The sequence below is a fragment of the Conger conger genome, chromosome 16, assembly GCF_963514075.1.
Source record: "Conger conger chromosome 16, fConCon1.1, whole genome shotgun sequence".
NCBI lineage: Eukaryota > Metazoa > Chordata > Actinopteri > Anguilliformes > Congridae > Conger > Conger conger.
This window is the reverse complement of record NC_083775.1, coordinates 1,866,621-1,878,024: the sequence shown is the minus strand read 5'-3', so window position 1 is coordinate 1,878,024 and position 11,404 is coordinate 1,866,621. Positions and strand designations below refer to the sequence as shown.

Sequence of the window (11,404 nt, the reverse complement as noted above, 5' to 3'; positions counted from 1 at the left end):
CAGAGAAAATGTAGAGACCCAAAAAGGGTTATGCACAGGTTAGGATGAAAAATTAAGTGTTGAAATTTTCTGGCCTTGGGATGATTTTGCGTTGATTTTTTTCGATTTAGGAAATTAATATTTATTCCTGGAAGCCTGCGGCCTTATTCACAGCGCTACTCATGGTTCTGAGCCAAAATAATAATCGTGTTAAAATCACCGTTTGCTAATGAACTGCCATCGATTTGTGATTTGGCAAATATTTAAACACCAGGCTAGTGATATCCTCTTGAGAATTTATTGATGCTGAAATGCAGTATAATCAGTGTAGCTGGTAATTAGCTATGCATGTGTTACATTTAGGAATGACTATATTGGCTGGTGTTTATTGTGCAGAAAATGTATTATGTATTATGTTAAACTAGTCTGGCCAGAATAATGTTCAGCACTATTTTGTGGCAGTTGTCAATTCACTTACAGCATTTGAATATTTGCGCCATGAAACTGAACATAGAGCATGCCATGGATTTAGTTTTTTGTAAATATTTAGTAGCCATTTTGTCCCAAATGACCTTGTGAAAAGAGGTAGATTTCATTACTGTTGTGCATTTTGGTGTTCATTTAACTAAATGTTTATTCACCTTTGAACTTGTTTCATTTGCTTCAATGAATGCCATTTGTCGATATTGCTTAAGTGTGAATTTGTGGTTGAGATAGCCAGTCTCTGGGATTGATTACATCGTTGAGTTAATATTAATATTGATTGTGAACTCAGCTGTGTACAATAAATGCTGTCCCATATTTGAAATAATAAATAATGTTTTGTGGCTTCCTGTCAATCATTGTCACATATTCCATGGAAAGTGTCGATCGTTTCGAGTGAGTTTGCGTGCAGTATGTGTTCAGTGCTGTTAAGGATTTGCTCAACCACATGTCCTGTGGGTACCACCAAATAAACTCTAATATATGACCAGTGTGCTCCCTGACGTTTGGAAGGCTCTGGGAGTGAGTGTGGGGGCTTCCCCCTCCCTCCAACACAACTTCCTAACAAACTGCCAATAGTCCTTGAGGAGGGCAACAAACTGCCCATAGTCCTCAGGGAGAGCAACAAACTGCCAATAGTCCTTGAGGAGAGCAACAAACTGCCCATAGTCCTCAGGGAGAGCAACAAACTGCCCATAGTCCTCAGGGAGAGCAACAAACAGCCAATAGTCCTCGAGGAGAGCAACAAACTGCCCATAGTCCTCAGGGAGAGCAACAAACTGCCAATAGTCCTTGAGGAGAGCAACAAACTGCCCATAGTCCTCAGGGAGAGCAACAAACTGCCAATAGTCCTTGAGGAGAGCAACAAACTGCCCATAGTCCTCAGGGAGAGCAACAAACAGCCAATAGTCCTCGAGGAGAGCAACAAACTGCCCATAGTCCTCAGGGAGAGCAACAAACTGCCAATATTCCTTGAGGAGAGCAACAAACTGCCCATAGTCCTCAGGGAGAGCAACAAACAGCCAATAGTCCTCGAGGAGAGCAACAAACTGCCCTTAGTCCTCGAGGAGAGCAACAAACTGCCAATATTCCTTGAGGAGAGCAACAAACTGCCCATAGTCCTCAGGGAGAGCAACAAACTGCCAACAGTCCTCAAGGAGAGCAACAAACTGCCAATATTCCTCGAGGAGAGCAACAAACTGCCCATAGTCCTCAGGGAGAGCAACAAACTGCCAATAGTCCTCAGGGAGAGCAACAAACTGCCCATAGTCCTTGAGGAGAGCAACAAACTGCCAATATTCCTTGAGGAGAGCAAAAAACTGCCCATAGTCCTCAGGGAGAGCAACATACTGCCAATAGTCCTCAAGGAGAGCAACAAACTGCCAATAGTCCTCGAGGAGAGCAATAAACTGCCTATAGTCCTCAGGGAAGCAACAAACTGCCCATAGTCCTCAGAGAGATTAACAAACTGCCAATAGTCCTCAGAGAGATTAACAAACTGCCAATAGTCCTCTGAGAGATTAACAAACTGCCCATAGTCCTCAGAGAGATTAACAAACTGCCAATAGTCCTCAGAGAGATTAACAAACTGCCCATAGTCCTCAGAGAGATTAACAAACTGCCAATAGTCCTCAGAGAGATTAACAAACTGCCCATAGTCCTCAGAGAGATTAACAAACTGCCCATAGTCCTCAGAGAGATTAACAAACTGCCCATAGTCCTCAGCGGGGACCAACAGCACACATTGCAGTAAAATGCATCTTAATGCCAGGTACTGTGACAGTGAGTGACAAAACAAACATAATGCAAAACAAACAATGAAAAACAAACGTAACGCAAAACAAACAATGCAATACTAACAAAACAAACAACACAGCACTAACAAAACAAACATAACGCAATACTACAATTCACAGACACGCACACAGACATCACACACTGACACATACATAAACATATGCATGCACAGACATAAGCAGACACATGCCTAGAATCGACGCACTTATATTGGATTGTTGGTGTATTATTATTGTGTTAAGGTAAAACTGTATGTACTGTTTGTTTATCAACATTCTTTTTTAATCTGATTGATTAGCACACGTGTGCAATGCAAAATACAGTATTTGCATTAATGAGCTGGTGGTCCTAATAAAGGATTTTTCAATAGAGAAACTTCCACAGCAATACAGTAATGTTATTTTTAAGCAATGTGCTGATGATGCTACTCTCTTCAGACCAAGATAGAAGAGGGAAACGAGAGTTTAAATCGCAGGGCTGAAACGTAGCGAAACGAAAAAGAGTTGTGCGCAATGCACGAAAAGTGGCCTTTTTTTAAATTTCACATTTTAATGGCTCAGATTTGCATATGTATTTAGTCCATTTCCTCAGGAACTCTAAAAAGCAGAAACACTTTTCACAGTTTGCCCCCAGCCCAGCCTCGCTCAGATCCTGTTTTTGGGTCCTAATAATCTGTGGCACTAGTTACGAGATGCTGAAAGCCCTCCCGTGCCTTCGTCACACTGGCTGCTGACTGCCTCTCGCTCTCTCTCTCTCTCTCTCTCTCTCTCTCTCTCTCTCTCTCTCGCTCTCTCGCTCTCTCTCTCTTTTGCTCTCTCTCTCGCTCTCTCTCTCTCTGTCCCTCTCTCTCTCTCTCTCTACCTCTCTCTCTACCTCTCTCTCTCTCTCTCTCTCTCTCTCTCGCTGACGCTCGCCTGCCTCGCTTTACCGAGAAAAGGGGGGGGGGGTTGTGAAACAAAATGCTTCAACTTGGAAGGACCTGACCAGAGACTGAGGGGAATTCCGTCGTCTCCATTGCTTTTGCGAGCCTGACAGTTCCCCGGACCCCTGGACGCCTCTGAAGGTTCCCGAAGCGTCTCAAGAATCCAGCGACCGAACTCGAAGACTCAGGGTGACGTCGGCAGCGCTCCGTGTTGCTCATGCTGGTCTCCTCGCCGCAGCTCTTGCGCTGAGCCGTCGACAGGGCTGGCGATAAACGCATCATGTTCGCCGGCACGAAGCCGCCCGCCGTCTCCTGGGCTCTCTGCCTCTGCGGACTCGCGCTGCTCTGTCCGTCCGTGACGAAGGTCTCCGAAGCGGTCACCTACCGCAGTTGTTACCCGAACGTGAGAAACCCCACGTCCATCTTCTGCCAGAACCAAGGGATCAAACAACTGGATCTGATTTCCGACCTGCCGAATGACACCTGGGCGCTGAACTTTTCCAACAATCTCCTGAGTCGCCTCCCTGCCAAGGCCTTCTTCTCACTCCCCTCCCTGGAGCAGCTTCGCCTGGACCGGAACCGCATTTCCACCATCGAGAAGGCAGCCTTCCTCGGCCTGAGCTCCCTGACCCTCCTCAACCTCTCAACCAACTCTCTGAAGGTGTTCCCGCTGGACGCTGCAGAGTCTCTGACCCGCCTCACCCATCTGATCCTCCGTGGCAACTGTCTGACCGCACTCTGTGCGCAAGGGTTCCTTCATTCCGCGGGGCTTCGGTTCTTGGACCTCTCCCATAACCCGCTGGGCTGCGGGAAGATGTCCTGCTTGGCCAATCTCACATCTCTTGTTACACTCCGGGCTCGCCGCATCGCGAATAACTGCTCCATGTCTCCTTTCAGCCTGCCCGGCAACTTGACTCAGCTCGACCTCTCCCACAACGGACTGTCGGAATTCCCCGTGGGTGCGTCCGGCGGGCCGGTCAGTATCCGCGACGTGGACCTCTCCCACAATGACTTCTCCTCGCCGAAGGCGCTGGCGGACCTGAGGCCCGCCTCTCTCGATCTCAGGAACAACAGCATCAACGTCGCCCAGCTTCTGCTGGACCTGTCCTGGGCACCCGGGCTGCAGCGGGTCAGCCTCTCCCGCCGTCCCAAATCCGCGTCCATCCGGCGCATCTGCGAGTCCCTGGCCGGCCGCCGCGCCACGGCCCTCAAGCTGACGGACGTGGACATCGCACATCCGGGGGGGGATTTTCAACACTGCTCTTCCCTCCAGCACCTCGATGTTTCCGGGAATAGGATCAAGAACCCGACTCTCTTCTCCCGGGAGCCGCTGCGGTCGCTCCGAACCCTGCACATGGCCAACAGCCACCTGGCATCCCTCCAGTTCTGCAACGACAGTCGCGCGCACGTCTCCCTGCCCAACCTCACCTTCCTGAGTCTGCTGGGCAATCACGTGTACAACGTTCCCGACAACGCCTTCTCGGGGATGTGCCAGCTGGAGTTCCTGTCCCTGGAGGAGAACAGGATCTCCTACATCGGAACGACGGCCTTCTCCTGCCTGGGCCAGCTGAGCGAGCTGGTGCTGTCGGGAAACGCCATCACGTCCCTCTACAACGCCACCTTCCAGAACCTGCACAGCCTGAAGGCGCTGAGACTACGCAACAATCTCCTGACGGTTCTGTTTGCGGGCATCCTCCGCCTGCCCAGTCTGCTCAAGCTGGACCTGGGAGGCAACAAACTGCAGTCGGTCCATAACGGCTCGTTCCAAGACCTGCCGAACATCACAGACTTGTACCTGGACCGTAACCAGCTCCAAACCGTGACCCGCGCAATGCTCCTGGATCTCCGGCAGCTGCAGGTTCTGGATCTGGTTAGCAATAACCTTCGGTTCTCAGCCAAGGAGGAGCCTTTCGGGGATCTGGCCAGCTTGCGATCACTCAAGCTCAGTCGGCAAGAGCCACACGGCATCCGTAACCTGCCGGGGGATGTGTTCACTGGCCTGGGGAAACTCCGGCAGCTGGACCTCTCCTCCAACAAGCTCTACAGCCTGAGCAACCTCTTCCTGTCTCCGCTGCCTAACCTTGTGCACCTGAAAATGACTGACATGTGCAATGGAATTGTTACATTGCCCAACACCACATTTTCCTTTCTCTCCAACCTCACCGTCCTCATCATGGAAAACTTTGGCCTTGCTGAAGTCCGGGACGAGTCTTTTCAGATCCCGACGCTCCGGGACTTGGTCCTCACAAACAACATGCTTCAGACTATTCCCGACGATTTCGGGAAGTCCATGCCCCGTCTCCGTTACCTGGACGTTCGCTTCAACCCCTTGGCGTGCACCTGCGCCAACAAGCACTTCAAGCTCTGGGCCCTGACCTCCACCGTCCACGTCATCCTGTTCTACAACATCACGTGCCCATCGACCTCGGCCACACCCAATCACACGGAACTGTTGGCTAACTGGAACCCCGACCGGGTCTGCCCCGATCAGACTGGGCTCTGGGCGTTCTCCCTCAGTGTCGCGCTGGTGTTGGCCATGCTCGTGGGAGGCCTCGGCTATGGGAAGGGCCGGTGGTACATCCTGTACGCCTACTACACGCTCAGGATCGGCCTGAAGGAAACTCAGCTTCGCAAAACCAGGCCTAAGAAGCATCGGTGAGTGATACGTGCTCTTAAAAACACTGTAAAAGCATTGTATAGTAACAGACAGCACATTTCATACACGTGATTTGCAACCCAGCAGATATTTTACAACAGTGATGAAAATGGTGACCAATGGTGAAAAATAAAGGGGGTTTACATCGTTGAAAACTACATAATTGAAAGAATTCATAATACATAATTCATATACACTGAGTGAAAACTTTGAGGTATTTATGAGACTTATTTCTTAGACTTCTACTGCTGTAGCCTATCCACTTAGAGTTATGATGCGTTGTGTGTTCAGAGATGCTCTTCTGCAAAATAATAAGTAAAGAATAGCCCCTTCAGATGAAACCATCTCGTTTTCATTTTACATTTACATTTTACATTTTTGTCATTTAGCAGACGCTTTTAATCCAAAGCGACTTACAAGTGCATAGGTTCTTCCACAAGTTAAAGCATCACATCCATAACTAGTCAAAGAGGGATAGGGATATCAGAAAGGGGGCGGGGGGAAAGGGGTCCAACATACCACTGTTGTAATGTGTGGTTAATTGTGTTTGCCACCTTCCTGTCGGCTCAGACCAGTCTTCTCCCCTAACTTCTCTCATTTGGGTTTCTTACAATGTCTCAATTCACAAGAGCAGCAGTGTCTTCCCCCTAGCCCCCCCCCTCGAGACTGTTTTCGACCTCTGTGGGAATTCAGATAGTTCCCGTTGGCCATGGTCACCTCTGGCTTGCTTTGTGGGGGTGTTAGGCCAGGGTATCCTGTCAACTGTATTGTGACAAATACTTTGTAAAATGCACTCCATGAATATTACATTTATTTGATTGATTGACTTTAAAGACGAGCTAAAATCAAAATGAACCATTTCCTCAATTTAGTCAATTATTCAAAACCACACGTCTTAAATGTGCCTTAAATATTCCATACAATTCACCCTATTGATCTTCAAAATGTGTTAGTTATTTACCAGCTATATTTCTCCTTCATTCCCTCTCCCACTGTTGTATTCTATCCACTTATAAGCTACATGTCCATGTTAACACAGAGAGCTGACCGTGTTAACACAATGTACTGTCTATGTTAACACAGAGCGCTGACCATGTTAACACAATGTACTATCCATGTTAACACAGAGCTGACCATGTTAACACTATGTACTATCCATGTTAACACAGAGAGCTGACCATGTTAACACAATGTACTGTCTGTTAACACAGAGCGCTGACCATGTTAACACAATGTACTATCCATGTTAACACAGAGCTGACCATGTTAACACAATGTACTATCCATGTTAACACAGAGAGCTGACCATGTTAACACAATGTACTGTCTGTTAACACAGAGAGCTGACCATGTTAACACAGAGCGCTGACCATGTTAACACAGAGAGCAGACCATGTTAACAGAGAGCTGACCATGCTAACACAGAGAGCTGACCATGTTAACACAGAGTGCTGACCATGTTAACACAATGTACTATCCATGTTAACACAGAGAGCTGACCATGTTAACACAATGTACTGTCCATGTTAACACAGAGAGCTGACCATGTTAACACAGAGAGCTGACCATGTTAACACAGAGTGCTGACCATGTTAACACAGAGCTGACCATGTTAACACAGAGAGCTGACCATGTTAACACAGAGAGAGCTGACCATGTTAACACAGAGAGCTGACCATGTTAACACAGAGAGCTGACCATGTTAACACAGAGTGCTGACCATGTTAACACAGAGAGCTGACTACAAGAGGCGGTGGGGGGTTAGGGACTTTTCAAAAAACCTATGTCACTGCTGTTTTTGAGATAGTTTTGTGTCTTAGATACTCTGAAGAGAATGCTGATGTGTGTGGGCCTTTAAAGTTACAATAGGTCATTTCTGACTTCTAACGGTCGAGAGAGGAATAGCAGCAACAAACACCTTCAAACTACAACACTGTTTATCCCTCCCCCTTCTCTGTTAATGCACTGACGTTGAAATGCCATTGGCTGAGGCGATTAGAATCAATTTTCATCCAATGAGCTTGAATTATTGTACAGTTATACAATGTTTTGGGTCAGAGTGTCGGGCCGTCAACTGTATGTCTTGAAACCCGAATTTAAGGGCTATAAACACAGGCAGAGGGTGAGTCAACATGTCAGTGAGCCTTTTTCAATGACAGGGAGGGATTTACAATGGTCTTGTAACAATATTTTAACGCAAAAATCTTACCGATTGTACCTTTCTGCCCTGGGCTTCCTGCTCCCCCAGGTACGACGCGTTCGTGTCCTACTGCTCGCAGGACGAGGAGTGGGTGTTCAAGGAGCTGGTGCCCCACCTGGAGAGGCCGGGGGCCGGGGCCGGGGCCGACGGGGGCTGGGGCCGACGGGGGTCGGGATCCGGGCCCCGGGGCTGCCAGCTCTGCCTGCATCACAGGGACTTTGAGCCCGGCAAAACCATCGTCAGCAACATCGTGGAGGCCATCTACAGCAGCCGGAAGACCCTGTGCCTGGTGTCGCCCCAGTACCTGAGCAGCACCTGGTGCAGTATGGAGGTGCAGGTGAGAGGCCCGCCTGGAACAATCTGAAGTGGGCTACAGGGGGAGTTCGGTTAGCGCAGGGGTCTCCAACCCTGGTCCTGGAGAGCTACTGGGTCTGCTGGTTTTCCCTGCAATTAACTGTAATCAACGGCTCTAATTTCATTAATTAACTCACCTCACCTGGTTACCTGGGTCTCAACAGGTGCTGATTTTAAGGTGAAAACAAAAACCAGCAGACCCAGTAGCCCTCCAGGACCAGGGTTGGAGACCCCTGGATTAGCGGAACAAGGGGGCGTAAATGGAAATTGGCAAAGGATAAATTCCGCACAGACATTAGGATGTCCGTCCCCCCCCCCCCCCCCACACACACACACACAGTGCTCACTGTGTGGAATAGCTTGCCAGTACATGTAGTGGAGGCAGAAACACTGGGGGGGTTTTTCCAAGAACAGGCTTGATAAGGTGTGAGATCCTATTTAGCTTTTAGGCAAACTAAGCGGTAGGTACACTTCAGTGGGAGGAAAAGGTAATGAGCATCGCTGGGCTGAATGCTCTGTTCTCGCCATTATGTTATGTGATGATATGTTATGGTTGGCATTAATATAATGGCTGGCATTTAGGGGTTAGATGTTTCATTGCATTCCTTATATATTTGGACAGTTGGTCCAGCAGTGTTATGGAGTGCATTGGCTTCTAAAATGAAGAAATGCATGTGAGGCTTTAATTTGAGGTTAACATCCATATCGGGTGATTTGTGTAGGAATGATAATATCACTTTTTTTAATAATTAAAAAAATAAATAATTCAGTATCTATTCCTGATTCTCAGCTTTGGAGTTGTTCTTATTTATGTCTGTTATATGGATATGCAGTGCAAGCTTTTCTTAGGGACGAGAAAAAATCTTCCATATTTCTGCAGTCTTTCCCTCTCTTACAAGTACTTTCTTTCCTTTTCTGTTTGTAAGATTATGTCTGATTGGAAGAAGTACCTCCTTCCTTCATGAGTAACTCCTCCACCACTTAAATTATCCCCATATTTCCTCTTTTATTAGTTCTCTTTTTCACTTTCATTCCCTCTTCAGCGTCTCTCTCTCTATTTGTGTCTTTCATCTCTCCTGTCTCCCCCCTCTGTTTCTCCCCGTCTCCCCTTCTGGCCTGTAGCGTAGCGGTTAAGGTCCATGACAGGGACCCAGACGGTCGGTGGTTCAAGCCCCGGTGTAGCCACAATAAGATCCGCACAGCCGTCGGGCCCTCGAGCAAGGCCCTCAACCCTGCATGGCTCCCTGCTTTCGTCACTTTAGATAAAAGCTGAATGACCGTACTGGACTGACCGTTCCTCCTCTCTCGCCTGTGCCTTCTCCTCCGCCCCACCAGGTGGCGCTGTACAGGCTGTTTGACGAGAAGAACGACCTGCTGGTGCTGGTGTTCCTGGAGCCGCCGCCGGCCTGGGCCCTGTCCTCCTTCCACAGGCTGGGCCGCGTGGTGCGCAGACGCACCTACCTGGAGTGGCCCCAGGAGCCCCGGCAGCAGCCCTTCTTCTGGGCCCGGCTGCGGCTGGCCCTGCAGCTGCCCGAGAGCCTCAGCCTCGTTTAGGGCCCTCGTGCGGGGGCCAGGGGCAACCTGGGGCAGCCTGGGGCAGGGGGCAGTGTGGAGCTGGGGGCAGGGGGCAGTGTGGAGCTGGGGGCAGCCTGGGGCAGTGTGGAGCAGGGGGCAGGGGGCAGCCTGGGGCAGTGTGGAGCTGGGGGCAGGGGGCAGTGTGGAGCTGGGGGCAGGGGGCAGTGTGGAGCTGGGGGCAGCCTGGGGCAGTGTGGAGGTGGGGGCAGGGGGCAGCCTGGGGCAGTGTGGAGCTGGGGGCAGGGGGCAGCCTGGGGCAGTGTGGAGCTGGGGGCAGGGGGCAGCCTGGGGCAGTGTGGAACTGGGGGCAGGGAGCTGGGGGCAGGGGGCAGCCTGGGGCAGTGTGGAGGTGGGGGCAGGGGGCAGCCTGGGGCAGTGTGGAGCTGGGGGCAGGGGGCAGCCTGGGGCAGTGTGGAACTGGGGGCAGGGAGCTGGGGGCAGGGGGCAGCCTGGGGCAGTGTGGAGGTGGGGGCAGGGGGCAGCCTGGGGCAGTGTGGAGGTGGGGGCAGGGGGCAGTGTGGAGCTGGGGGCAGGGGGCAGCCTGGGGCAGTGTGGAGCAGGGGGCAGGGGGCAGCCTGGGGCAGTGTGGAGCTGGGGGCAGGGGGCAGAGGGCAGGGGGCAGCTTGGGGCAGGGGTACAATAGGTAAGATTTTTGTGTTAAACATTGTTACAAGATTATTGTAAATCATTAAAAGAGGCTCACTAACATGTTGACTCACCCTCTGCCTGTGTTTATAGTCCTAAAAATTCGGGTTTCAAAATATACAGTCGACGGGCCGGCACTGTGTACCAAACATTGTATAGCAGCGCAATAATTAAAGCTCATTGGTAGAAAATTGGTTCTAATTGCCACAGCCAATGGCGTTTCAATGTCAGCATGTTTACAGAGAAGGGGGAGGGATAAACAGTGTTGTGGTTTGAGCGTGTTTGTTGCTGCAATTCCTCTCTCGACTGTTAGAAGTCTGAAATTACCTATTGTACCTTAAAAATAAGTTTGCTTGCCCAATTGCATTGATATCTTGGTGTTGGAGAGGGCTGTGGTTTTATCAGTCCTCCCACTACTCTGCACAGTGCATCATTATTCACCTTAATCACACGCTTTAGTTCTTTATTCCCTCTTTCCCACACTTTTTCTCTCTTCATTCCCGTTCCCTTGTTACTTTAGAGCTTTCGTTTTAGTTCATGGAGAAATGCGACAAAATAAATTACATTGGAATTGTTTACAGTGAGACTACAATGAGCTTTGAGTGTTTTTTACTGTTTCCTCTCAGTTAAGACGCAGCAGACTTGCAGTTTGCTGCAGTTGCACACCGGGGACTGGGGTTCGATTCTCGGTCCTGCCAAAAGCCAAGTTTGGCCGGCTCACGTGGGGCAGCAATAATTGGCTCGCTGCTCCAGAGGGAGGGACTTGGCAGGGTTATTAGATCGCCGCACAATA

General features: G+C 49.8%; 2 protein-coding genes across 2 annotated transcripts in view; both read left to right on the top strand.

The window, feature by feature from the left end:
* The window catches only part of itga2b (integrin, alpha 2b), a 42,141-nt gene extending 41,323 nt beyond the window's left edge, over window positions 1-818 (top strand). The window contains exon 30 of the mRNA XM_061224586.1: window positions 1-818. This exon is cut by the window's left edge and continues 269 nt beyond it. The gene's annotated coding sequence lies outside the window, so the exon portion shown is untranslated.
* A 2,471-nt stretch (window positions 819-3,289) lies between these two features.
* On the top strand, window positions 3,290-9,945 carry LOC133114892 (toll-like receptor 13). The gene is made up of 3 exons (XM_061224584.1): window positions 3,290-5,836; window positions 8,086-8,374; window positions 9,727-9,945. Exons 1-3 carry the CDS (start codon window positions 3,462-3,464, stop codon window positions 9,943-9,945), a joined length of 2,883 nt encoding a protein of 960 aa, XP_061080568.1. The 5' UTR covers window positions 3,290-3,461.
* Window positions 9,946-11,404: the final 1,459 nt, after the last annotated feature.

Excerpts from the sequence above, each read along its gene's own strand:
- LOC133114892 (XM_061224584.1), top strand. The coding sequence starts at position 3,462 with ATGTTCGCCGGCACGAAGCCGCCCGCCGTCTCCTGGGCTCTCTGCCTC. Across the intron at positions 5,837-8,085 it reads ACCAGGCCTAAGAAGCATCG|GTACGACGCGTTCGTGTCCT; the intron begins GTGAGTGATACG and ends CTGCTCCCCCAG. Across the intron at positions 8,375-9,726 it reads GGTGCAGTATGGAGGTGCAG|GTGGCGCTGTACAGGCTGTT; the intron begins GTGAGAGGCCCG and ends CCGCCCCACCAG.